We start from the raw sequence: 27,424 nt of genomic DNA, 5'->3' as shown, positions 1-27,424 counted from the left end.
GCAGACCACATCCTGTCTGCGAAGGGCCTGGTCCAACCCTCAGGTAGGGAGTGGGGGAAGTAGACTGGTCTCCCCGCATGTCCACAGAGTCAGCTGACAAGGCCTCTAGGCTTGAAGGTCAGCTTGGGACGACAGTCTGTCTCTCTGACACACTGCACCGTGTTCTGCCTGCTGGAGACGGGTGTCCAGGTGGGGCTGCCCCGTGGCAGGTATCCACAAGGCTCGATCCTTCACTTCCTTTACGCCTTTACTCAGAAGTTACCGTTCACTGAGGCTCCTCTGGTCACACTATCTAAAACTTCAGCCCTCCCCCAGATTTCGCATCCACTCCCTGTTTTATTCCCATTACTGTTATTTATCATACTGTACATTTCACTAATTTTGTTTATTATTTCCCCACCCCCACTCATGCTCACATACGAAGAGATGCACTATAATATAAGCTGGGCTTCCCAGGTGGCTCAGATGGTAAAGAATAAGCCTGCAATGCAGGAGACCCAGGTTCGATCCCTGGGTTGAGAGGATCCCCTAGAAAAGGAAATGGCAGCCCACTCCAGTCTTGCCTGGAGAATTCCATAGACAGAGGAGCCTGGCAGGCTACACAGTCCATGGGGTCACAAAGAGCTGGACACGACCGAGAGACTAACACTTTCGCTATAAGCTTTCACTTTCAGTATAAGCTACATGGAGACAGGAATTTTTAAAATATTTGTTTGGCTGTACCGGGTCTTAGTTGCCACAAACGGGATCTAGTTCTCAGACCAGGGATCGAACCTAGGCCTGCTGTATTGAGAGCTTGGAGTCTTAGCCACTGGACCACCAGGGAAGTCCCCAAGGCAGGGATTTTTATGTTTTGTTTACTACTGTACCCTGGAACTTAGAACAGTGCCTGGCACCTAGTGGGTACTTGGTAAATATTTAATTAATTCACTTATAATCAATTTGTAAGATGAAGCAACAAGATGAGATGGTCCCCAAGGTCCCTTCCAGCTCTGATTCCTTGTCCCTGTCATCACTTGTGTTCACTCAGTTGATCATTCAGCAGGAATTTATTGGAACCCTCAATAGTCAGAATGACCCTCTGTCCCTGAGCCCAGGAAGTTAAGACTTTGCTCAGCAGACCCCTAGCACGGAAGAGAGAACAAGTCCTGCAGTGCCCACCTGTGTCGCTTCTTTGGGTCCCGCATCCTCAGTGATGAGCTGGGATTAGGTGGGGAGTAGGGAGTAGGACACAGCCTGAGAATGGTGATCCAGGGTGGTTGTCAGGTCAGGGCGGCAGGACTGTACCCCTGGAGACGGAGCCTGCGGTGCTGGAGAGCGTGGTGCTGCTCTTTCAAAGAGGGAGGAACTCTTTCAAAACCTGTTTCTATTAAGGGGGAAGGCTCTGGTGCTTTACCCTTAGCCTCTTTTTTTGCTTTTAAAGAATTTTTTTGATGTGGGCCATTTTTAAAGTCTTTATTTAATTTGTTACACTATTGCTTCAGTTTTATGTTCTGGTTTTCTCACCCCGAGGCATGTGGAATCATAGCTCCCCAACCAGAGATGGAACCACACCGCCTGCTTTGGAAGGTGAAGTCCTAACCACTGGACTGGCAGGGAAGTCCTCCCCTTCAGCTCTTTAGCACTCGCTAATCTACCTTTTTCAAAAGAGAAAGCAAGCTTCCAGCTCTAAAGCCTTGGCAACCCATAGTACCTGGCTAGAATTTAATAACAGAGCTTTGTGATCATTCCCTGGTGGCTCAGATGGTAAAGAGTCTGCTTGCAATGCAGGAAAGCCGGGTTCGACCCCTGGGTCAGGAAGATCCCCTGGAGAAGAGAATGGCAACCCACTCCATGATTCTCGCCTGAAGAATCCCATGGACAGAGGAGCCTGGCTGGGTACAGTCCATAGGGTCGCAAAGAGTCAGACAAGACAGAGTGCTTAACACTTGTGACTAATGTATTCAGCTTGCTGCTGCTGCTAAGTCGCTTCAGTCGTGTCCGACTCTGTGTGACCCCATAGACGGCAGCCCACCAGGCTCCCCTGTCCCTGGGATTCTCTAGGCAAGAACACTGGAGTGGGTTGCCATTTCCTTCTCCAATATTCAGCTTACTTATTTTCTATTTATGAGAAGTGACTGTAGCATTTTTACTTAGAGCAGCAATATAAAGTTTCCTTTTGATATAATTTTGAACCAAAGAAAAAGTGCACCGATTTAAAGAAAAGTAATGATTATAGGTGGTATGTCAAGACAGTATAGGAGTGACAGATGTTTAGGAAATATGCAGCAAGTGATGTATTGAGCACCTACTGTGCCAGCAGATGTAATAGGGCTTGGGGAGCTGTAAACGAAACAGACAAAACTGCCACCTTCCTGGAATTTACATCCTAGTGACGGCAGAACAGTGATCCAGATGCTTGGTGACATTCCGAGCAGGGTGGGCGTCAGTGTCATCCCTGCCCCCCTGGGTTCCTGGTCGCCAGCCATCCCCCCACAACAGGAAATGAGGGGCCGAGGGGAGCCCCTCCCCCCAGTTGCAGAGAGCATCAGGCAACAGCGGGTCCCTGGATGTGGGGAGCAGAAGCTATCCTGGGGAATCTCCTCCCGGTGTCCGGGGCAGAGGGGAGGTGCCACAAGGCCTTGGGTGCACCTGCGGACTGGGCGGAGCAGGGGCGGGAGGTGCTGGGCCAAGGCTCAACCTCTGATGCTCCTTCTCGGCAGGCCAGCTCCCGCCCCGCCCTGGAGGGCTATTTCCACGCCGTGGTGACAGCAGTGGAGCAGATGGCCAGAGAGCCCAGCCCTAGCCGAGAGGGCCACCTGGAGAGGCTGGAGGAGATTTACTGCTCGCTGCTGGGGCCGGCGGTCGCCGCCAGGGGGCGCTGCGGCGGTAAGAGGCAGGCGCGGTGAGCTGCGATTCGGGCACCTGCAGGGGGCGCCAAAGAGCAACTCTAAACCAGCCGGGAGTGGGCCAGTGTGGCTGAAGCTGGGGTGGGATACACAGCAGCTTCCAGGAGCCTAGGGCCTGAGGATGCTCAAGAACTTGAAGGTCTTGGGTTAATATGAAAGTGGGTAATTTGGTCATGATAACAGCTGACACCTACTGGGCACCTCCCTACACCCCAATTGCTGTTCTCAGCAGTTTACATGGTGGTTTAGATTCTATGACTTGTCCAACTCCAGCGACCCCATGGACGCTAGAATACTGAAGTGGGTTGCCATTTCCTTCTCCAGAGGATCTTCCTGACCCAGGGATTGAACCTGGGTCTCCTGCATTGCGGGCAGATTCTTTACCGACTTAGCTACAAGGGAAGCCCTTGAAACAGTTTGCATAGATTAAATCAATTAATCCTCACAGTAAATTACTTATGAAATAGAAAGCATTATCTCCATTTTACAGATGAGAAAACTGAGTTAGAAAGAGGCTATAAATCTTGCCCACGGTCACCTACCTCCTAAGTAGCTGAACTGAGATTCAAACACAGGCTGTCTGGTTCTTAGGTGTGTGGTGTTAGTTGCTCAGTCATGTCTGACTCTGCAACTCCCTGGACTGTAGCCCACCAGGCTCCTCTATGAAATTCTCCAGGCAGGAATACTGAAGTGGGTAGTCATTCCCTTCTCCAGGGGATCTTCATGACCCAGGGATCGAACCCAGGTCTCCTGCATTACAGGGGAATTTTTTTTACCATTTGAGCCACCAGGGAAGCCCATCAGTATATTATAATAACCAATGTGCTTCCCATGCAGAGGTCACAGGTTCAATTCCTGTTCAGGGTACTAAAACCCCACATACCTCTCAATGCAGCAAAAAAATAAGTATTCTGTATGCTTCTGATTACCACATGGAAATGCCTATTCATAAAGCTCCCCACCCACCCAACCCTATGCCCAGTCCCAAAGCTGGGCCAAACTCTGGAGCAAACCTGGCTTTGCTCTTCTCGGGTACCACATGCTAACTCAGAGGTAACTCTGCATTGGCAGGACAAAACCTGTCTGGACTGTCCCCACCATCTCTGCCATATCCAGACACCTGCTTCCCACCCAGACTTGCCCAGCACATCTTACTGACCAGCCAGCACCCCCGTTGATCCCTTGTTTCTAGGGGGCAGCATAGGACAGTGGTTATGGGCACCACATCATGGGTAAAAGCATGGACTGTGGAGCCAGACTGCCTGGATTTAAATTCTGGCTCTGCCCTTCTTGTCTGACCTCAGGCCAGTTACTTAACCTCTCTGTGCCACTGATTCCTCCTCTGTAGTGCAGATATTATTCCCTGTGACCCTGGGTCGCTGGTAGGACCTGGTGAGATGACAAGCGAGGTGAGAACAGTAGTAAGTGTTCCATGAACGTGGGTTGCTCTCCCCTGAGGAAGCTGCGGCCTCGTTCTGGAGGGAGCCGTGCTCTGGGGAAGTTAAACCCGAAGGCTGCCCGTTAGGTGTGCCCAGTGTGCAGCCAATAAGGTCTGGGGAGGGAATGACTCCCAGGGCTGGAGTGTCAGGAAGCTTCTGGACGGAGGAGTGGAGATCAGCTGGCCCTGATCTCATCCCTGGATGCAGGCTTCCCACTGCACTTAGTACTTGGCCATGAGTCCGTAACATCCCCTACAGGAGCAAACGTTAATGGAGCATCTATTGCACCCAAGCTGCTAGAGAAGACCCTGAGAAATCCAGAGGCCTCTCCCCCTGGTCTGCTCGTGGACAGTGGGAAGGGCAGCGTGGTGGCAGCGGGGCTGGGGGTGGGACCGCAGTGGGAGGGGCCAACAGCGGGAGAAAGGGTTGGGAAGGATAAAGTGGGCTGGCTTGAGAAGGGTCCTACGTTTCCAGCTAGGAAGTTTGCAGGAAGCAGGAGCCGCTAGGCGTGCTTGGGTTGACCAGGGGTGTTAGCTCCGATGAGCTGATGGTGGCAGAGAGGCAGGGGAACTCAGCAAGGCCAGACATGGGAGGGAGCGGGTCTCTGCCATTTCCTCTGGGCCCCCTGACTGGGGGCGGGAGCGGGGCAGAGAAGACTCCCACAACCCTCTCCTCCGTGGTCTCCACAGCCTGCTCCTTCCTTCAGGTGACTCCCTCCAGGACGAGCCGCTGAGTGTCCCTCTGCCCAGCCCCCGCATCACCTTCCACCTGTGGACTGACGAGGAGCAGCTCTGTAAGTGCCTTGGACCTCCACGGGGAGCGGGCTGGAAATAATGGGGGATATGCGTGTGCGTCTGTGTGTGCATCTGTGTGTTCATGTGTGTGTCTCTCGTGCTGGTGTCTTTGTGTGTCTGTGTGTGCACTGTGTGTGTATCTGTCTCTGTGTATATCTGTCATGTGTCTGTGTGTGTGTTCATGCCTGTGTGTGCCTGTGTGTGTCTTTGTGTGTCTGTGTGCATCTGTGTATGTGTCTGTGTTATCTCTGAGTGTCTGCTTGTGCATCTGTTGTGTGTGCCTGTGTGCATCTTTGTATGTCTGTTTGTGTGTGTGTGTCTGTGTTGTCTCCGTGTGTCTATGTATCTGTTGTGTGTGTCTGTGTGTGTGCTCCTTGCCCCTTGAGTTGTCTGCAGAATCTGAAAAGCATTTTCTCTGTGTCAGAGCAGCCCCGTGCATTAGCCTCTGGTCACGTGTGTCCAGAAAGTTCCACACACCATGTTGATGCCAGTAGACAGTGCATGCCCTAAGAAGGAGGCAGGCACCAAAGAAAGCTGTGGTTCCTGGAGCAGGAGGGGGCCCACACTTCCGCTCCATGCTGGTGTCGGTCCCCCTTCCCCCCAAGGCCCTGCTCTTCTCAAGGAAGGGGGAAGTCAGAGGGGCAGGTTGTGGTGGGCAGTGCCAGGCTGGTGAACCAAATTCCAGGTCCACACAACCCTTCATGCGCTGGGTCACCCTAGACGGGCTCAGTGCCCTAGGGCCCTCAGTTTCCTCACGAGCAACAAAATGAAAGGCGATTGGAAAAGCCCGGAGGCCTCTCCAGGAGCTGATGCTCTGTTGTCTGTGTCCCGGGGGAAGCTGCAGGGGAGTAGGAGCGCGGGAGGGTGCTCGTGAGCCCACCGGAAGAGGGCTCCAGAGTTCAGAGGCAGTGCGTTAGCCGATGTCTTTGCGGCAGGACTTCTCAGAACCTTTTAAGTGATGTCTTTGCAGCAGGACTTCTCAGAGCCTTTAAGATGTTTACTTGTGGTATGAGTATGTGGGGTTCTCAGTCTCTGTTTGCTACATAACCTCTGTTCCTTCTCGAAGCATCTCATGGGGCTTCTGTTCAGCTAACAAGTGTGTGGGAAACATGGAACCACCAGCCTCGTGGGTGAGGCCCACCCAGCCTGGTGTCCCGTCTCCATCCTGACAGTCCCCTTGGTCTTATGTCCCAGGGAAGGAACTGGTGCTCTTCCTGCGCCCGCAAACCCAGCTGCGCCTCAGTGCAGACTTGGAGGCCTTGGATCTTCAGGGCCTCCTGCCAGACTGGGAGTTGGCCCGGGCATCCATGCTGTCCACTGACAGTGGCATCGAGCGGGACCTTCCTCTGGGGGCTGACGAGCTGCTGGCACCTGGCAGCCCCGAGGCAGAGCGAGCCGGGCTGCAGCGCAAAGGGGGCATCAAGAAGCGGGTGTGGCCCGCGGACATCGTGATGCCCGGCAGCTGGGATGGGCCCCCAGGGCTGCACCGGAGGACCGGCAGACCCAGCGGGGATGGGGAGCTGCTGCCTGGCGTCTCCCGGCTGCACACAGCGCGGGTACTGGTGCTGGGGGATGACAGGATGCTGGGGCGCCTGGCCCGGGCCTACCGCAACCTCAGGTAGGGCCCCAGAGGGCGGCTGGGGACGGTCGGGACAAAAGTGGGCCTGGCCTGGGCTGATGAAGGATGGAGAAATGGGCTGGGGGAGGCCGAGACCAGGGTGGAATGGGGGGCGGTGGTACACTGTGTTCCCCCAAACCCCACACCCAGCCACCATGGAGCACCATGCTCCCTGCTTTACTGCACCCATTCTACAGATGAGAAGGCAGAGGCTCAAGAGTGAGCAGGTCAATTGCCCAGAGTCAAAAAGATATTAAGTAACAGAGCCAGGAGGTGGAACCAAGTCTGTGGGAAGCCCAAACCCCTGCTCATGCCTGCGTTCTGCTCCCTCTGCCAGGAAGCGAGAGACCCAGAGGTTCTGCCTCACCCCCCGACTCAGCCTGCAGCTCTACTACATCCCCCTGCTGGCTCCCGAGGTGCTGGACTCGGGGGGTGGGCAGTTGGGAGAGGGGGGGACCTAGGGGAAGGGGTGGACGGCAGGGTTGGGGGGTGAGCCCTGGGGAAGGGTTCGAGGGTGTCAGGAGGAAGAACTGGGGTCAGTCTTCCTTAGGATGCGGAGCTGGGCAAGACCTGGAGGGCTTCTGTCCCAGAAGCCACAGACATGGGCCCTAGGGGTGGCAGAGGTGCCTTTTCACTGTGGCAGCCTGCCCATGATCCCACAATACCATGGCTGATGCTCAAACAGGAGGGCCTCTCTTACACACACACACACACACACACACACACACACACACACACCCCTACCCCTTCCTAGGGGGAGATGAAGCCGCACTGGCAATATTTCCTTTCTATCGCCCACTCTGCTTCTGACAGGGGATCCTTAAATTCAAGGCACTGCTTGTCTCTCCCCTTTAAGGCTAATGACCGTTTTTCAGTGTCCCTGGCAGACATCCTTGGGAAGGGGGGTTCCAGCTTCACCTCAGGTATGAGACCCGTCTTCACATGGTGCAGAAATCCAGGCCCCAAGAGCTTGAATAATTTGACCCATTCCCAAAGCTAGTTTGTCTAGGACCGGCACGTGGGGACCCACCCCCCACTGAGCAGGAAGAAAGTGCCAGAGAGGCCCTGACCCGCCGACCCTGTCCCCTTGTTCGCAGACGTCTGCGGCATCCAGGCGTTCGGAGCTGGGAGAGCTGGCCGCGTTCCTGGGCCGCGCGGACCCATGGTACGAGGGCATCGTCAACAGCCTGTGCCCCACCATCCACAAGCTGGCAGAGATGGTAGGGGATGAGGGGTAGTGGTGGAGGTGGGGGCGTTTTCTTGAATTTCGACCTCAAGAGTCAGCCCCAAGGGGCCCCACGAGGGATAAGGCAGAAGAGGGGCCGTAAGGAGCTAGTGGCTAGAATTTACTCTGTACCAGGCACCTTCCTGTTTGGACAGGCCCACTGTGTGGAGAGGACAAGGGAAACATTCTTTATTCGTTATTAAAGGGTGTGGGCCAATGATATGCTTCTCATTGGAAACTTGTGAGTTTCCTGGGCCGCTTTGCAACGGTTGCAACAGTTAGCGGTCCTGAGCACGGCTCCGCGCCAGGCACTGTTCTAAGCGCTCCCACCTGCAGCCCTACCAGCTGGGTACGCGTGTCTGTCTACTGGTGCTGTCGTCATTTTACAGATCAAGCAGCGGAGGCACAAAGAGATTAGGTCTCTTGCCCAGAGTCACAGGATGAGTCCCACTCGGAATAAGGCAGCTTCATTCCAAAGCATGTTCTCTGAGCCACAAGCCATCGCGACTGTCCCCAGCCCCAGGCAGTGGTGAGGACAGGCAGGGAAGGGGCTCATCTTTCACTGATTTGAAAGCCCTTCTGTCATATGTGCCGCAGACATGTTTTACCCACTTTTTTCATTTCAGTCTTGTCAGAAGTGGAGTTTGTTTTGACCTACAGAATTTCAAATATGTTTATCCTTTATGGTTTCTGCCTTTGCAGCCATGCTTTGAAAGACCTTCTCCATCCCAAGATTAAATTCACTGATAATTTACTCTAACACTTTTAGCATCTATTTTTTTGCATTTAGATAAACTGTCTGCAATTAATTTCATTATGTAATTTTATTTTTTCCAAGTGTTTAGGCTATTGTTGTAAAGCTATTTATTGGGTATACTATCAGCTTGAAATGCCACTTTTGTCATTTATTAAAATTCTTACATATGCTGGAGTTTATTCTTTCTCAGTGATCTGTTCATTTCTGTATAAATTTGCACTTTTATATTTTCGTATCTGGCATGATACATTCACCCCATTATTCTTCTTTTGCAAAACTTTTCAGACTATGTTTATTTATCTTTCCATATAAATTTTAGAATTCCATTGTTGAGTTTGTTTGTTTTTGGGTTTTTCTTTTCTTTTCTTTTGCCACACTGCAAGGCATTGGGATCTTAGTTCCCCAACCAGGAATTGAACCCACGCCCCCGGCAGTGGAAGCACAGAGTCCTAGTCACTGGACAGCCAGGGAATGCCTGTCAAGTTTTATTTTTAATCCCATTGAGATTTTGATTGAATTTTGGAGAATGAACTTCTTTAGCACATTAAGTTACCCTCTGGGGGTGTGGTATAACTCTTCACTTCTTAAAGTCTTTATTTCCCTCAGGATTGGTGTTCCATTTTCATCTGTATTATTTTTTTTAGATTCCACATGTAAGTAACATCATATGATATTTGTCTTTGTCTGACATACTTCCTTTAGTGTGATAATCTCAAGGTCCATCCATGTTGTTGTCAGTGGCATCATTTCATCCTTCTTTGTGGCTGAGTAATATTCCATTGTATACATGTGCCACATCTGCTTTATCCATTCATCTGTTGATGGACATTTAGGTTGCTTCCATGTCTTGACTATTGTAAATAGTGCTGTTATGAACACTGGGGTGCTGGATGGACCCTTTTGATTAAGGGTAGAAATCAGCTGGCAGGAAAGGCTTGGACAGCGCTGAAGAAACAACGAGGTTAGTGCAGGGCAGGGAGCACGAGGGGGTTTTGGAATTTCTCTGTTAAGAAAGTGGCAGGTCCCATAGCAGTGTGGAGGGGGCTGGCTGAAGACAGTCTCCCTCCCTCCCTCACAGCCTCTCTCCCTGGACACATCCCAGACCGTAGACCCCTTCATCCTGGATGCCATCACCTACTATGTTCGCATGGGCACCCAGCCCGTCTATTTCCAGATCTACACGGTCAAGGTAAGCTTCCCACCTGGGGCTCCAATGAGACCATGGCAGCCTGTTGGACTCCAGGACCCCTGGCTCCGGGGAAACGGGGGACCAGGATGCAAGTCATAAACTCATCCAGACGTTCTTTTTTTTTCCCTATATTTATATATTTATTTTATTTCTTTGGCCATGTCGGGTCTTCCTTGCTGCACACAGGATCTTTCGTTGCAGTTCACAGACCCTCTAAGTTGTGGCCCATGGGCTTAGTTGCTCCTCGGCATGTGGGATCTTAGTTTCCCGACCAGGGAACGAACCCGTGTCCTCTGCATTGCAAGATGGGTTCTTAACCACTGGACCACAGAGAAGTCCCCCATCCAGACATTCTTGGCTGTTAACTTTATATTCTTCCTCTCCGGATAAGTAAGATAATCATTAACTTCTAACACCTCAAGTTCATGCGGAAGGACTCTCTGTCCTTCCATCCTCCCCATCATCCTTGCCAACCTCACCTCTTGCAGCAACTGCCCTCACCTCTGCTCTGCTCACCCCATTACACAATCAAGTGCTTCTCCTGGGTGTTCCTGCGATGCTCTGGGCCGCACTCTGGCACCTCACTGCCACTTTGTCATGTACCTGCAGATGCCAGTGCCGCCCCACCAAGACTCTGAGTCCCCTGAGATGAGACTATACTTTGTTCATCTTGATCCCCTGCTAGTAGCACAGTAAAGTGTGTGTGTTTGTGTGTGTATCAGAGGATGCGTCAGTGTGGGACTGGCTGTGTGCAGTGGGTATAGAGTTAGAGGCAGTGTGAGGTACTGAGAAGTTCATGGCTCACCTCCTGGTACCTCTGCATGCTCACTGTATGATCACAGCTACCTTCACCTCCCTGACATTGATTCTCCCCACCTTTTTTTTTTAATATTTATTTTTATTTATTGGCTGCATTGGCTTGTGGCACATGGGCTCTCCACTTGCACCTCCAGAGCATACAGGCTTAGTTACTATGAGGCATGTGGGATCTTGGTTCCCTGACCAGGAATTGAACTCATGTCCCCTGCCCTGCAAGGTGGACTCTTAACCCCTGGACCACCAGGGAAGTCTCCCTCCCCACTTTTTAAAAAAATTAATTAACTTATTTATTTATAGGCTGTGCTGGGTCTTTGTAGCTGTGCTGGCTTTTCTTGAGCTGCAGTGATCTCTAGCTGCAGTTTGCAGGCACCTCACCATGGTGGCTTCTCTTTTTGCAGAGCACAGGCTCTAGGATGCATGGGCTCAATAGTGATGGCTCGTGGGCTCTAGAGCTCAGGCTCAGTAGTTGTGGCACACAGGCTTAGTTGCTCTGTGGCATGTGGGATCTTCCCAGACCAGGGATCAAACCTATGTCTTTGGCATTGGCAGGCAAATTCTTTACCACTGAGCCACCAGGGAAGCCCCATTTTCCCCATCTTTAAAATGGGGAAAGTAATCTTCATCACAGGGTTTTTGTGAGAATTCAAATGAGTAGAAAAATATATTAAACGATTGATGGGGGAAGATGATGGCAAGGCGGTCGGCACATGGAAGATTCCAGGACAGTGGTGGGAGGCCCAAAATCCCACATCCTGGGACTTCCCTGCTGGTCCAGTGGTTAAGACTCCACTCAGGGGGCCTGAGTTCGATCCCTGGTCAGGGAATTAGATCCCACATGCTGCAACTAAGACCCAGTGCAGCCAAATAAATAATAAATAAGTAAATATTTTAAAAACATCCTGGGCTGTGGGGGTTACTGGGAGCTGCCCCTGGCAGGGACGACCTCCCCCAGCCTCCCTGCCCCCCCGCCAACCTCCCTCCAGATCTTCTCTGGTGATCTGAGCCAAGACCCTGCCGAGGACATTTTCCTCACCGAGCTCAAGGTCAAGATCCAAGACTCCAAGTTCCCCAAAGGTGAGCATCTGTCTCCCCTTTCCCAAAGCTCAGCTGACTCAGCTTCCTCAAGGCCCACTTCCAGAAAGTCCTCCCACCTCTCACAGCCCCATCCCACCCCTTCCTTCCCACCACTGCTGAATACCAGGGTGCCCTGTCCCCTGCAGGCTTTCCCAGCCCTAAGGGCAGCCTGGCCCCCCCTGAGATGCAGCTTTTCCGCTCTGGAACAGATGTGGCGTCACCTAGGCCTCAATGAGGGAGGGATGGGGCCTCCCACCTTCATTCAGCCTCTTCTCTTCCCACAGATAGTTTTTCACCCCGGAGGAGGGGCGTGGCCGAGGGTCCAGGGGCTGAGCTCTCCATCTGCTACCAGAAGGTCAGTGGGTGTGGCGCCGTCAGGAGGTGGCCGGAGGTACCGCTGGAGGGGGGCAGGTGTCAGGGACATGGTGGGGGTCGGGGAGCGCGGAGCAGACAGAGGGACCTTCTGCCCTTCCCTTGACACAGCCCCCAGTTTCCCTACCTCCAGAGCATTTTGCAGGGATGGGCGGGTTATGACTGGCCTTACATATGGACGAGGAGGCCATCTGATGTAAGGAACAGGGCGCTATCCCTTTGTTCAAAAATACCTTCCTCCCTAGCTGACCAGATGCATCGGAGTACAGTCCTCAGTCTGGAGGGTGGAACGTGTTCCCAGGACTGAGTGCTCTGAGCCTTCGTCCTCTGGTTCCTTACTGGACGTTAGCTTAACCAGGGCTCAGGGCAGTGGTGGGAAGCGGAGAAGGAGGGGTGGGGAGACAAGCAGACTGTTGATGTGGGGATGTGTGCCCTGTCCTGAGGACCCCTTCTGTCCCTGCGTCCCCCTCCGCAGGCCCTGCTCAGCCACCGGACCCGGGAGGTCACCGTCTCCCTGCGGGCCACCGGGCTGGTCCTGAAGACCCTTCCAGCCAGTGACACTGAAGGTGAGGAGCTGGGCAAGCAGGGAAGCTGGGGCGGGAGGAGGAAAGAGGGTGGAGGGCCAGAGATGGAGGGAGCGGGAGAAGGCAGCTTCCCTCCCCATCTCTGGGAGAGCAGGAAGATGGCCCAGCTCCCACTCATGCCGGGCCCAGGGCTGGGCACCAGGCTGCCTGGTGAGGCCCAGCCCGGCCCTCAGGTGGGTCACCATCAAGCAGCCCAGGGTGACGCTCCCCTGCCTGAGCAGGTACGGGAAGGGGTTAAAACAGGAAGGGGCGGTGGTCACAGTGGGTTCGTGTCCTTCTTAGGAAATAGCATCCCCAGCTGCCCTCCTTCCCTGGAGGCCCATTCACAGCCCCGCATCTCACCCTTCCCAGTTTCAGGGCCCACCCTCTGCACCCCTACTGCTGCGCCCGACACAGACCACATGTGCCTGAAAGTTAGTGTGACAGAGATTGTGAAGACCTCCAACTTGGCGGGAAGGTCCTTCTCTGTAAGTCCTGGGGAGGACAGGAGCTGGGGAGATTCACACAGGGTAGGGTGAATCAGAGAAGAGAGCCTGGGGAGGGTGTGCAGAGAAGAGGGAGTGAACCCCGAGCCTTTGTGAGCCCCTGCTGTTGGAGCCAGTCTTCCTGTTGGGAAGAATCTGATTTCCAGTCTGTTTGAAATATTGAGCACCCACTAGCCCTCTTCCAGGGCCCTGGAAGAGGTAAGGCCCCACCCCCACCTCCACCTGGACCATCGGAGGACCTGAGATGTACACAGATAACTACAAAATGCACCCAAGTACTGTATGCCCTGCTCACAGCAGCCAAAACAGCAATGGCCCAGCCCTTGTGTTTGTTCGTTTGTTTGTGGCTGCATTGGGTCTTCATTGCTGTGCTTGGGCTTTCTCTAGTTGCAGCGAGCAAGGGCTATTCTTCCTTGTGGTGCTTGGGCTTCTCACTGTAGTGGCTTCTCTTGTCACAGAGCACAGGCTGTAGGGCATGTAGGCTCAGTAATTGTGACCCAAGGGCTTTGTTGCTCCGTGGAATGTGGAATCCTTCCGGACCAGGGATCAAACCAGTGTCCCCTGAATTGGCTGACGGATTCTTAGTGACTGCAGCATCTGAGAAGTTCCGGCAATGGCCCCAGCCTTTGACCAAATAAAACCATCCCATGGCCCTACCACCGCCCTTTGCCCTTTGTTCTTATTGATACTCATAGAAATACAGACGTAGGACCTGCCCATTTTCTCCCTATCTGATGGCCACTCTGGATGTCACTGCCCTACTCAGTTGGGCTTGGAGTACATGATTACACCTGAACCGTGTTGTCAGAAAGCCTGGACTCCCCCCTCACCCAGGCAGATACTCCCTTTAGGTCAAGCTGCCTAGAAGGTCTGATGCCCGAGTGTCTTGAGTACTTCTGTGACATCCTGCATCCCTGCAGGTCAGGATGTCTTATCACCTCCCACCTTATCCTAGCCCTGGGCATAACTCGACCCTTTCCTCTGGACTCTTCCTAAATCACCTCCTTAAATAGATAGTGTTCTCACTTTGGTCCATGACCCACTTCATTTCTTAGCTCCTGGGCTATCAAAGCTATGTCCGTGGCTTTAGTCCAAGTTGTTCAGGACACCCACATCTTTATCTCCTGCTCTGACATTCACCCCTGAGTGTCTGACCCCTAAATTAGCATGAGCTGGGTGTCCCACAACACCCCAAACTCAAGATACTCAAAACCAAAGCCAGAGCTTTCCAGTAGTGGAGTTCTCTAGAGCCAGACTGCCTAGACTCAGATCTTGGGGCTCTCATTTACCAGCTATGTGACTTTAGGCAAGTGTCTCCAGTTTTCTGTGCCTCAGTCTCACTGTCTGGAAAATGGGGATAGTAATGGTAGCTACCTTATCTGGTTGTTGTGAGGACTGAATGATGGTGACATGTAAAGGTTCTAGAAGAGCACTTATCCAAGTCAGAGCTATATATGTGGTATGGTATTGTTTAGTCGCTCAGTCGTGTCAGACTCATTGCAGTCCCATGGACTCTGACCTGCCAGGCTCCTCTGACCATGGGATTTCCCAGGCAAGAATACTTGAGTGGGTTGCCATTTCCTTCTCCAGGGTATCTTCTCGACCCAGGGATCGAACCAGTGTCTCTTACATCTCCTGCACTGGCAGGTGGATTCTTTACCACTGAGCCATCTGGGAAGTCCCATATATGTGTTAGAGGCTGTTGTTATTTCATGCCCTCCTCCACTGTGTCCATCTCCTGTCCAGTGAGGCCATCGTTAACCAGTCACCTTTCCCAGAAACCTGGGAGTCAGCTCAGACGCCTCCTCTTCCTTACTTCCCTTTGTCTGCCGGTGTTCTCTCTCAAACGTTCTCATACGTCTCCCTTCTTCATCCTCCTCCTGGGCCAGCGAGGTTGACCAGCTGTCCCAGTTTGCCTGGGACTGGAAGGTCTCCTAGGACCTGGGGTTCTTGGTGCCAAAACTAGGGAAAGTTCTAAGCAAACTGGAGCAAACTGGTCATTCTTGGGCCAGATTTTTCATCCACCTCCTTCTGGACAAACTCAACAGCCCCCCGTTGTCACACCAGTGCTCCTTCAGTCCACCCTCCACACTTCTGCCCGTGTGCTCTTTCTAAAACAGACACATCACTCCGTGCTTAAAACCCCTCGATCATCTTCCTCTCCCCGGGCAGAAGGGGTGGAAGAACTTCAGTGTTGCATAGCTTGGTTCCTCTTCCTCTCCATTTGCAACCCCAGCCAGCCCTGCACGCCCTTGACACTGGGTTATCTGTGATACCAAACCAAACCTGGGTCCTCTCGCCCAGGTGCAGTAAAGCCAGTCTACTGATGCTGGGTTGTGGTGAAGAGAAGTGTAGCTTTTATTGCAGGTGGCAAACAAGGAGTCCAGGGCAGCTGATGCTCAAAACCACCGACCTCCCCAAGGAGTTTCAGCAAAGCACTTTTAAAAGCCAGATGAGGGAGGCCTGTCCTAGGCTATGTGATCAGTTGGTATACAATTCTATGATTGGTTGATGGCAAGGGAACAGAGTGATGTCATAGGCATTAACACCATCAATCCTTAGGTGCCAGTGGGTCTGAGGGCTACCTGCTCATGATTATGTAATTAATAATTATCATGTAGTTAATTTCTTCCATTGGTGGTGGTTTTAGCATCTGTAATAAAACAACTCAGGAAATGTGCATCAAATACTGTGATCTAGGTACTTCAGAGAGGAGCTGAAGCATAGGATATGGGGGAGGGGCCTGTTACCGGGAAGCCCCCATAGCACCCTGCTCAGTTACATTTGGAAGTGTGCTGGCCGTCCTTCCTCTGCGCCTCACTTGGCCTGAAACCCCGTTCCTCCCTTTCTCTTCCCTGTCCTCCTTTAATGACCTCTGTTTCTCTTTCAAGATTAAACTCAGGTGTCATCTCCCCCAGGAGGCCCTTCCCTGCACATCCTCCACCCCCCTCCCTGGAGAGCTATGGCCCCACGTCTGTGCCCGCTGCCACCCTCCCCCCCCCAAACCCTGGGGACATGGCCATGGCAGCATTTGCAAAACTATCAGTGATGTGATCTCAAGGTCTCTGTAGGGCTCAGGCCCTTCTCCATCCTCCCATCATTCAGCTTGGGAACAGCTCACAGCAGGAGCTCTCCAGATGTCTCCTGACCTTCTCATCCAGCCTCCACCTCTGCAGGATCTCACCCCTAACCAGAGCTCCCTTTTTCTGGGGCAGCCTATGCCCTGGAGGAGCCCTCTATGGGCTGAGAGCTCTGTACTGAGCTGAGGTTTCCAGACAGGATGCTCTGTGTTTGAGCTTCGAGCTCCAGGGTGGACCTATTTCCTTTTCATGTATTTCCTCTTTCAAAGTCAGTTCCTTACAACAGTTTCTATTTTGAATGACCTCTTTAAATAACCTGGTTGTGGGAATTTTGAAAATCTAAACACCCCAGTGAGTTCCCTTTTACCTACAAGGTAGTTGCTAATAGTAACATATTTTTGTTCTCAATAGATGAGAAACAAAAAGCACAGAGAGATTAAGAATCAAGTCCAAGGTCACACAACTAATAAGTGGCAGACCCAGGATAGGAACCCGGGTGCTCTGGGTGTGGAGTCTCTGCTTTGACTCTCTTCCTGGGAGATTCTTGCACACCCTGCCCAGAGACTTCTGGCAGCCAACCCTCCCAGTCCACAAAAGTCCAGCAGAAATGCCCGGATGTGCTTGACCTCCCCAGGTTTAGTCTCTGTTTGCATGCATATATGCCCAGTCACGTCTGACTCTTTGCAACCCTAAGGACTGTAGCCCCCCAGGCTCCTCTCTCCTTGGGATTTTCCAGGCAAGAATACTGGAGTGGGTTGGGTTGCCATTTCCTCCTCCAGGGGATCTTCCCGACCCTGGGACTGAACTTGCATCTCCTTCATCTCCTGCACTGGCAGGCAGATTCTTACCACTAGGTCACCTGGGAAGCCCTTCGGCACGGTTGTGAAAGTGAAAGTCACTCAGTTGTGTCTGACTCTTTGTGACCCCATGGACTATACAGTCCCTGGAATTCTCCAGGCAAGAATACTGGAGTGGGTAGCCTTTGCCCTTCTCTAGGGGATCTTCCCAACTCAGGAATCGAACCAGGGTCTCCTGCATTGCAGGTAGATTCTTTACCAACTGAGCCATCAGGGAAGCAGTTCCCTGCAATTTGACAGCAGGAAGATGGATCAGCCCTGCCTACAGTGGTGACCTTATAAAAAATGCCCAGGCTTGGGTTGGACTCCAGACCACTTAGATCAGAATCTAACTTTATGTTTGGGAAAGGCGGATCTATGCTTGAAAGAGGTGGAGACTAAGGCTCTAGAAACTAGTGCTCTGTGGTGGTGGATCACCCAAAGCTGCTGTCCACATGTGGAAGTGGCCAGTGACCAGAAGGGCCCTAAGAGCCCCATTTGGAACCCAAGATGCTCCACCTTCTCTGTCCAGGGGGAGGGGCCTCTCAGGAATAGCAACCCCCTGCACCCACTCCGTGCTCCCCAGGCCACAGGTTGGAGGGCTGCCTCAGGGCTGTTTTCCTTTGGTCCTGGGTGCATTTTGAAGAAGCCACAGGGCTTTGGGTTTGGAAGGCGGGGTTTCCTCCACCACTACCCAGGTTTCCCAAGCAGGGGATGGATCCCTCCTGCCTGTCACTGGTCCCCTGATACAAACTGATACAGGCCTGGTCTGACTCACAGGGGTAAGTTGCCACTTTCTAGACCTTCTGTCTCTGCCCCAGGGAAATGATCTTGTATGCAATCCAACTAATAACTGGGGTCAGGGCTTATAAAAACCTGGACATATCCCCCAATTCCACACAATACACGCCTGTCATATAGGAGGTGCTCAGGTCACTGGAGTATCTGGCAGGGTCCACCCGCAGCATCCCAAGTTGTTTTTTAAATTAAGGACAACAGGTTGGAAAAAAGAACTGCACAAATGATGGGCAAGTCAAGGGCCAGGGCAGCCTAGAAGCACTTCCTGCGGGGCTGTCACTGCTCAAGAGTCACTTGCAGAAAGAGAGGCAGGGGCCCCCATGAACTGGGCAGGAGGTGTTGGCTGGGCCGTCTGTTACCAAGGTGACGCTCCCTGAGCTGTTTCTGTTGCAGGTGGTGACAAACACCTTCCGGACAGCCAACATCCAGATCCAGAGCCAGGACCGGAGGCTGCTGACCCTGTTGCTGGACAAGGACAGCTGCCGCACGTACAAGGATGTGGTCAGGTGAGGTTGGGCTCCATGGCAGCCAGCCCCTCCCCCTCCTGCCTCGAGCCCTGAACATCTTGAAGGGGGTTTGGATCCTGTGCCAGGCAGCTGTCCCTGATGGGTATGGACTCAGGTGATAACTTAAATCCAGGCAAAAGAGCACTTGAGTGGCTGAAGGTGGGCAGCAGCTGAGATTATACTGTCCTAAATCTCCTCTACAGACGCTCAGCCTGCAGCCCTTGACCCATCCCCGGGGCTGGCACTGCACCCACCCCCCCACAAATACACACACGCATACACAGGCTGCTCTTCTGAGGCAGCTACACTGCAGTTGATGTGACACTTACTGGTGTCACCTGGAAGGTGTATTTGGGTCAGGCAGGCACACAGAGTGACCCACCTGGGCATGAACTCTCCCTGTGTTCACCCCAGGCTGCTCTTTCTCATTTTGACTCTTCCTCAGCTCTCATCGGCCCCTCCCCCTTGTCTATACCAGACAATAAAGGGTATATTTTAAAGGTATATTGTCTATACCTTTAAAATGCCCAGGCAGATTGGACCCCTGAGATGGGTCTCCTGAGCTGGCCTCTCTCTCTCTCCATAGGTTCGAGGTTGCTCCCTGTCCAGAGCCGTGTTCCAGGACCCAGAAATCCAAGGTGCTGGGGCTCAGCTCCCACCAGCAGGAGATGGAAAGGAACAAAGCCAAGGTTAAGCCTCTTCTGATACCCATCAACACGTTCTCTGGCATCGTCCAGTGAACCCGAAGGGGAGTCCGAGAGTGGCGGGCTTGAGAGAAAGGATACACCACCCGTCCCCGCCCCAGTGGCTAGAAAAGGTTCCCTGGGGCGGCTTTCAGCCGCATCTAGAAGCCAGCAAGTGCAATGGAGCACAGGATGGGTGTGATGGAGCAGCACCCATACAAAAGCCCAAGAAGGCTGTGACCAAGCTGTTCACACAGAACCCAGCTCCTCAAGCCTGCATCCACTCTTGCATGAATTTCCAGTTCCCGCCTCTCCCACTATCTTCTCCCACTCAGGCTGAAACCAAGATGAGAGCTGCGGTCCGGGCCAGGGCCCGGCAGCCTGGGGAAAACAAGAAGCAAGCAGCGGCAGCTACAACCCTCCCTTCCCACCCAGACTGTTCCCTTCAGCCTTGGGACCACTCCCAGGTGGGCGTCTCTCCCAGGTGAGAGGACGTGTTAGATTCAGTAAATGCACACTAAAGTCTCTCTGCTGTCATCTAATATCCAGCAATACTTGTATGTTATTTCATTTAAATTTTTTCTTTTGGGCCACCCTGCATGACATGTGGGATCTTAGTTCGCCGACCAGGAATCGAACCTGCGCCCCCTGTAGCGGAAGCACAGTCTTAACCACTGGACCACCAGGGAATTCTCAATACGTGTATTTTAACAGACATCGGAGGCACGACTTAGTCTAACCTGATGTATCCATTTAGCTAGGTGAGAGCTTGGTGAAACATTCACTGGTGTGTTCTGTCCACCTGCCCAGCTCCTCATTCACGTTCACTGAGGGCCTCCTGACCTGCGCTATTGCCAAAGTGGAGGTGGGAATGCAAGTTCGTTTCAGAGGAGCCAGAGATTAAAGACATCAGATTTATTGGCTTTGAGTTCAACAGTGTATATCCAGATGTTAAGTTCATACCTATCACCTGGGCATGGTGACTCTGGGATGGAAGTGTCCCTTCCAAGTTTGGGACCGAAGAGTAGAGAAGTAGGCACTTCTCTTGTGGCCTTATTGCCCCAGGAGTAGGGGGCAAGTCTGAGCACATTCTCAAAGCCTAAGGAAATGGTGTAAGAGGGGCTGCCTGGGGTGCTTAGGCAGATGGGCCCAAGAGTAGCCTTAAAGAGAGCCCCTGTGCCTCTGTGGGCATTGGGAGCTGGTAAGGTTTTTCCCAGATAGCTGAATGCAGACAAGCCCAAGGGGTCTCACTGTGAAAGGGAAGAGGTGCAGCCATGAGGTGGCAGCAGGGACCCCAGGATATGGACTGCGGATATCTTGATGGACACCACATGGCAAAGGCCCTGCTGCTCATTGGCAGTCGACCCTAAACAGCTAAGATGGAGAGGTCAGTGAATGTGCAATCCTCCACTGAGGCTGTCCCGTGAGGAGCCCAGGGAAGAGGGGGGAACTAGGAACAGCCCTGAATGTGACTAAGGTGACTTTAAACTGGAAATGACTGGCATCACTGAACATGGCTAGATTTTCTTTTTCTGTCATTGGGGTGATGTTAATTGATTCATACCAATTTGAGCAACAAGTACTAGATTCTTGAACTAAATGTTTGCAGGACTTACTCAGAGTTAGGGAGGGCTCTGAGCCTTCCCCCAACAATCTCCCCACCAGCTTACAAAGAAAGCACTTCGTAGACAAAATTCTGCTGCACATTCAGGTGTGCGTTGGCAAGTAGCCCCCTCATCCTCACCCCCAGCCAAATTAGGTGCTCTGAAGAAATCTTGCTTGAAAAGTTCACTGAACAGCTCTTGTTGAACACTGGGCCATCCTGGAGTAAAGGCGGCTGGCTATTCCAAAGGGTTTGGGCTGCTGGAATCTCTGGATTCTAATACCCTGTTCACCAAGGGAGGAAATGCCTCCAAAAAAATTATAAACAATCCATGTGACATGTGAAATTTTGCCAATATCTGTCGGGATAATTAATAAATCCACTTCCGTTGATGTAAGATTGTTCACGTGCTAGTATTACTGCCTCTGGAGTGACTTTTGGATGAAATGTTAGCTAGCCACCCCTGGCGTGTGTATCCCCAAATGGACAACAAAGCACTCCTAGGGATAATTTAAAACCATCCAGGGACTTCCCTGGTGGTCCAGTGGTTAAGATAAGACTCTGTGCTTCCAACGCAGGGGGCACAGTTGGATCCCTGGTTGGGGAACTAAGATCACACATGTGGCCCAAAATAAAAACCAATCCAGGACATGTATAATGTTGGTGGGGTGAGGGTGTGCTGGAGGGCTGCCTGAAGGAGCTGCCACCTCAAGTCCACCCTCAGCTGTCAGTCCCTCTCAGGGGATGTCTCCAGTGGAGAAAACTGTGTTGCCTAAAGTCATGCCTCTTCCATGGGCAGCTCATATCCAATCAGACTGTTCTAGGCCCTGGGGACAAAAATAGCACTTTGATGGGAGAGAGACAGTCAACAAGATAAACCCCTGAAATAGAAGCCAGTAGCACGTCTGACCGGAGAAGGCAATGGCACCCCACTTGAGTACTCTTGCCTGGAAAATCTCATGGATGGAGGAGCCTGGAAAGCTGTGGTCCATGGTGTCGCTGAGGGTCGGACACGACTGAGCGACTTCACTTTCACTTTTCACTTTCATGCATTGGAGAAGGAACTGGCAACCCACTCCAGTGTTCTTGCCTGGAGAATCCCAGGGACAGGGGAGCCTGGTGGGCTGCCGTCTATGGGGTTGTACTCGACTGGAGTGACAGCAGCAGCAGCAGTATGTCTGACATGGACACTGCTGTGGAGGAAAATAAGCAGGAAGGTGAGCAGGTGAGCCTGGGGAGGGGCAGGATTTGTCAGTGAGGGTGGCAGGGACGGTTCCTGAGGGGGAACTGGATGGTCCCTAATCAGGGGGCCAGTGAGTAAACACCTGAAGAGCGTGAAGAGGCGGGCGGGGTGTCATATCACGAATTCCATTCTCGCTCCCCAAGTTTTCCTTGCCTCTAGAAGTTCAGGGAGGTAACTCAGCCTCGCAGGCGACGGGAGCCCTGAGGGGCGGCCTGGAGCGCACCCCGAAGGCCCCAGCCTGTGCACCCACAGGTGCGCACGCCTCCCGCACCTGCGCGGCGCCCCGCAGGTGCGCCCGGCAGGTGCGCAGCCCCCGCCCCCGAGGTGCTGCGTCCTCCTGGGCGGGGCCACTTCCGGGCCGGTGGCCGGACGTGGGGGCGGGGGCGGCCGTTGACCCGGTGACCGCGGCGCCGCCAGAGGCTGGAGGCGCCCTGCGGCTCGCTCCCCCGCCTCCCTCCGGGGGACAGGACACGGCGGCCGCCGCCCGCCCGGGTCTGAGGGAGCCCGGCAGCCATGAGCGCCAACCCGCAGTGGGACGTCAGCAGGGCGCTGAGGGTGGCCAAGCTCTTCCACCTGGTGTGTGGAGTCCGGGATGCCTGCGTGACCCCGTTCCTGACCCTCTACCTGCGGCAGCTGGGCCTGGCCGCGCCCTGGGTGGGCATCCTCATGGGAACCAAGCACCTCATCGCTGCCTCCTGGGCTCCCTTCTGTGCCTTCCTGGCCAGAAGCCACCAGAAGCGGAGGGTGCTCATGACAGCCTCGCTGCTGGGCTCGGCGGGGGCCAGCCTGTTTATGGTCCTGGTACCGCCCCTGGACAGAGACCCAGGGGACCGCCGGTGTAATGGAAGCCACAGCTTGACTGCCGAGGGCCCACCACCGGGAGTCGAACTAACTGTGACTGTCACCTTGGCCTCAGAGCCAGCCTCCAACTCCCCAGCGGGGGCGCTCAGCCTCCCAGGGGAGAGGAGTTCTGGGGTCGCTGGAACCCTTGGCTTCCGAGAAGGGCCTGGGGAAAGTGCCCAAGAACCTTTCAGTTATCCACCTGGCTCCTCCGTGGGCTCCACCCAAGGAACCAGGAACAGATCCGGAGTTCTCCTCCATCCTGACACTCCAGGAGTGACAGGTTCTCCCCGTGAAGGTGCTTTTAGAGTGGTCAGTCCACCACTCCCTCTGTTTGCTGGGGGCACGGTGCTGGCAAGTCCAGCCAACCAGTCGGCAGCCAAGGGGGATGGTGGGGCCCTTGGCCTCTCCTTGGAAGGGCTGCAGTGGACTTTCATCCTCTCACTGGGCTCCATGGTGCTCTGGGAGCTGCTGACATCCCCTCTGGAGCAGGTGGCCGACGACAGCCTCTACGAATACCTGGATTTTGTGGATGCCACTGACCGCCACAGAAGCCTGTGGGTGTGGAGGCTGCTGGGCACATCAGTTGGTGTGTGCGGCATTGCGGCCTTGGTGGGGCCGCTGGACTGCTTCCTGGCGACCAGTGGCCCGCGGGGCGTGGTGCACTTCTACGGCTACTCCCTGGTCAGCGCCCTGGCTTTACTGGTGAGCATCGCCTTTCCCGTTCCCGTCTGCCGGCGGCAGGAGCCCAGCTACAGGACGGTCAAAGCCCTGTCCCTCGTGGTCGGCGACCCCCACCTCACCATCCTGGCCCTCACCATCTTCTTGACAGGAGGAGCCACCAGTGCAGTGCAGAACTTCCTGTTCTGGCAGATGAAAGACCACAGGAGCAGCGAGCTGATCATGGGTTTCTCCGTGGCCCTGGGCTTGCTGGGGGAAATTATGCTTCATCCTTTCAAAGCTCTGTTGCTTAGGAAGCTGTCCAGGGTAGGCACGGTGGGGCTGGGGCTGGGCTGCCTGGCGGGGCAGCTGCTGTATTACTCATTTCTCTGGAGCTGGTGGTCCGTCCTGCCGGCTCAGATCTTGAGCGCCCTCAGCCACGGGGCTCTGTGGTGGGCAGTCAGCACCTCCATAGAGCACCTGGCCACTCCTGGAACAGAGAGACCCCTGAGCGCCGTGTTCCGAGCCCACGTTTGTGGGAGTGGGGCCAGCCTGGGAAGCTTTGTGGGGGGCTTCGTGGTGATGCGCTTCAGCCTGCCCGTGCTCTACCAGGCCTGCTGCGTCCTCTTGTTGCTCTGGCTGGCCTTGTTCCTGTCCATCCAGCCCAGACTGCCCCAGGAGCGGAAAATCAACTACTCCAAGCTGCTGACTGTGGAAGCCAGTGACACAAGCGACTCTGAGCAGGGGACCGAACGGGACTGGCTAGTGAAGGCCATAAGGGAGGAACACTCTGACTGGAGGGGCTGAGAGACAGAGCCAGGATGCACACTGATCTGGGAAGGAGTCGGAGGGATGGACAAGACTCAGTCTGCTGAGGGCAAAGCCCACAAGTCCTGTGGGGCTTCAGGAAGCCCTGCAAGAGAGAAGTGTGTCTGTGCCAAAGCTCCACGGGGTCATCTCACTGCATGATTTTCTTTACTTTTGTAGTAAAAGGAGATTCAACTTTTGGCCATTCAATCTTTGGAAAATAATGGTGCAAGAATACATTTGCTATAAAACAAAAAATGTTCCCTCTGTAGTCACTCTCTTGGCAATGGGGTTTGGAAGAGCTTTGCATGGTTTGTTGTTGATTTCAGCTGTGGCTGAAGTGCTCAGATGAAGCTGATGGGGCCGGGAAGGCGATGGGACCTGCAGGATTCAGTTGGCAGAGGGGGCCTTGACTTTGGTGAGTCACATGCATTCCTGTGGATCCTAAGGCATAAGCCTATCTTATAGGGCAGGTCAGGATGATAATGAAACCAAAACTCTTCTCTTTACCTGTCTCTCTCTGCATTGATATACAAGTGTTATACTCACACCCAGATACTTAAGTCTCCAATAAGAGAAAGTGATGGGAAGTGTAATGTATATTGGATGGGTGTGGAGGTGATTAGGTTTTCACTCTTACTCTCCAGTGTGTGTGTCACCAGGAGTAGGATACTAGACTCATCTCCCATACTTCAGTCAGAGCAAAAGTCATTTCAAGTCCTTTGGACTCAATTTTGCAGGCTCCACCATGTAAGAGCACATGGAGATTTTTTGCATCTGCTTTGATAAGGGTGCAGCAGCCTCCTTATGGCCAGGACGGTCTATACTACCTCCAGAGCCAGGATGCTACAGGTGGTCCACATGCTACCTGTGCCATTGGGCTGCCCACAACAGCCTTATGAATCAATCAGAATCATTCACTGCATCATTTAAAAATTTTACTTGACTGCATCGGGTCTTAGTGTTGGCACGCAGGATCTTCAGCGTTCATTGGGACATATGGAATCTTTTAGTTGCAGCATGTGGGATCTAGTTCCTCGACAAGGGATCGAACCCAGGCCCCCTGAATTGGGAGCGCTGTCGTCTTAGCCACTGGATCACCAGGGAAGTTCCTAGAATGTACCGTACCCTTTTATGTCCCATTCCTTGCGCTCAGCATAATTGCAGTGGCTTCTGACACCAGCTACCAGGAGTCACACCGTAGGTTAAGAAGCACACAACTGCCCTCAATTCAGACACTAGCCACAAATTTGGGGGTCCCCAGGATCACCCTCACTTCTGACCAACTGGCTACCAATTTGGGGTTCCTACTTTCCTCCTCAGGTTCAATAATTCACTAGAATGGCTCACAGAACCTAGGAAAGTACTGCATGAAAGATAACATTTTTACTGTAGACAAAAGATACAATTCAGAACAGCCAAGAGGAGAGACTCATAGGGTGAGGTTCAGAGAGTCCCAAAGGTGAAGTGGGCAAGTCCTCTCCCCACGGAGTCAGGACCCCTCACCTCTGAGCACGCCCATATCCACTGGGGAGACTCTAGCATCTGTGGCTTTTACCAGGACTCCATTATAGCTGCATGGTTCATTGAGCCATTTAGCCACTGTCCACTTCCCAGAAGTCAGGCTGATGTCACAGGACTCCAAGCCCCAAACTTCTCTTCCAGCATGTGGTTGGTCTATCTGGCATGGCAGCCTTCTGAGTCATCTTATTAGCATTAGGGTCCCACATTAGTCACTCCATTAACATAAGTCAGAGGTCCATCCTGAGTCATCTCATTAGCATAAACCAGGGCCTATCTTTAGTTACTTCATTACCATAAACCAGGGGCCCTCCCAGAGTCACCTCATTACCATAAATACAGGTGTGGTCCAGAGAGACCCACCAAGAATAACAGGGACACTCATACCTTAGGAAATTTCAGGAATTTAGAGGCTGTCTTCCAGAAACCAGGGATAAGGGCCAGCCGGCAGGCCCAACAGAAAACATCAATACCCAGGGATAAAGACAAGTTAAGCTGAATGTCAAGTGAGAAGCTCAAATAGAATTTCAGGAAGAGCAGGGTAGGCATGATGATTGAGTGCCGGGAGAAAAACTAATGGAGATGATCATTATGGGCTTGCATACTGAAGGAATGATCAAGTCACAAAGAGTTAGAACCAAGATGTATGACTTTTACTCTAGTAACAAGCCGTTGGATCAGTTCAGCTTCATACCATTAAAAGTAAATGAAATTCTTATCTGGCAGCCTCGTGGCTATCAGAGATACAGAGTTCTAGCATATGTTTGTTCGAGCTCAGAGGAAAGTAAAAATTGGAGGAGCAATTAACCTTTCTGCCCAGGCTGACTTAAACCATCATTTCCCAGGTGAGTTTTGCAGAGTACTTGATTCTAGCGGGATGGTGGGTGGCGGGGTAGGGGTATTAAAAAATAAGTCTGGGCTAAACAATTTAAGAAATGATGTAAATGATGTCACCTCTTAGAAACTGATAATACATATGAGCGTTTAAAGACTCTGGAAAGCCCCATAGCCAACAAATTTGTTTAGCTTTGTCTGCCCTGTAATTCCCCTGATGTAACACGTATCAACCTTCTTCCGGGTTCGCAAATCACTACCTTGCAGAACTAGTGTGCCCTAGAGGGTACTTTGGAAAACACCAGTGTTGGTAGTTTTCTGTGTGACCTTTTTTTTTCCCCCAACAATTCTGTTTACTTTTGGGTGTGCTGGGTCTTCATTGCTGCGTGGACTCTTCTCTAGTTTCAGCGAGCAGGGACTACTCTCTGGTTGCAGTGCTCGGGCTTCTCATTGCCGTGGCTTCTCTTGTTGCAGAGCACAGGCTCTAGGGTGCATGGGCTTCAATAGTTGCGGTTCCTGGGCTCTAGAGCACAGGTTTAATAGTTGTGGCACGTGGACTTAGCTGCTCCCAGGCATGTGGGATCTTCCCAGACTAGGGATTGAACCTGTTTCCCCTGCATTGGCAGGCAGATTCTTTACCACTGAGCCACCAAGGAAGCCCTGTGTGACCTTTTGGACTCAGGGAGACATCTGGGCCCCAACCCCAGAGTGGCAAAAATCTGGGATATCCATGCTAAGACAAAGCCATCTCATTAAGTCAGAGCATCCA

At 52.9% G+C, this 27,424-nt stretch overlaps 2 protein-coding genes across 4 annotated transcripts in view; both read left to right on the top strand.

The window, feature by feature from the left end:
* Nucleotides 1–21,147, top strand: part of PIK3R6 (phosphoinositide-3-kinase regulatory subunit 6) — a 49,606-nt gene extending 28,459 nt beyond the window's left edge. For 2 of the 3 annotated variants that reach the window (XM_070389473.1, XM_070389472.1), the window contains exons 9-21: nt 2,703–2,868; nt 5,034–5,120; nt 6,316–6,739; nt 7,077–7,155; nt 7,837–7,959; nt 9,800–9,910; nt 11,713–11,803; nt 12,088–12,158; nt 12,651–12,741; nt 13,111–13,226; nt 18,352–18,464; nt 19,051–19,153; nt 19,483–21,147. In XM_070389473.1, the coding sequence (XP_070245574.1) occupies nt 2,703–2,868; nt 5,034–5,120; nt 6,316–6,739; nt 7,077–7,155; nt 7,837–7,959; nt 9,800–9,910; nt 11,713–11,803; nt 12,088–12,158; nt 12,651–12,741; nt 13,111–13,226; nt 18,352–18,464; nt 19,051–19,153; nt 19,483–19,635 (1,728 nt within the window). In that variant the 3' untranslated portion in view covers nt 19,636–21,147. Of the gene's footprint in view, nt 1–2,702; nt 2,869–5,033; nt 5,121–6,315; nt 6,740–7,076; nt 7,156–7,836; nt 7,960–9,799; nt 9,911–11,712; nt 11,804–12,087; nt 12,159–12,650; nt 12,742–13,110; nt 13,227–18,351; nt 18,465–19,050 lie in introns of all 3 variants that reach the window. The other variant, XM_005907547.3, reaches the window with a different exon arrangement.
* Nucleotides 21,148–21,270: 123 nt separating this feature from the next.
* MFSD6L (major facilitator superfamily domain containing 6 like) lies at nt 21,271–24,533 on the top strand. Its single transcript, XM_005907549.3, has one exon. The coding sequence runs from the start codon at nt 22,507–22,509 to the stop codon at nt 24,298–24,300; it is 1,794 nt and encodes a 597-aa protein (XP_005907611.2). The 5' UTR covers nt 21,271–22,506; the 3' UTR covers nt 24,301–24,533.
* Nucleotides 24,534–27,424: the final 2,891 nt, after the last annotated feature.

Source organism: Bos mutus, chromosome 19 (genome assembly GCF_027580195.1).
Source record: "Bos mutus isolate GX-2022 chromosome 19, NWIPB_WYAK_1.1, whole genome shotgun sequence".
NCBI lineage: Eukaryota > Metazoa > Chordata > Mammalia > Artiodactyla > Bovidae > Bos > Bos mutus.
Note: the sequence above shows the minus strand (reverse complement) of the source record. Positions and strands in the feature narration are given on the sequence as shown.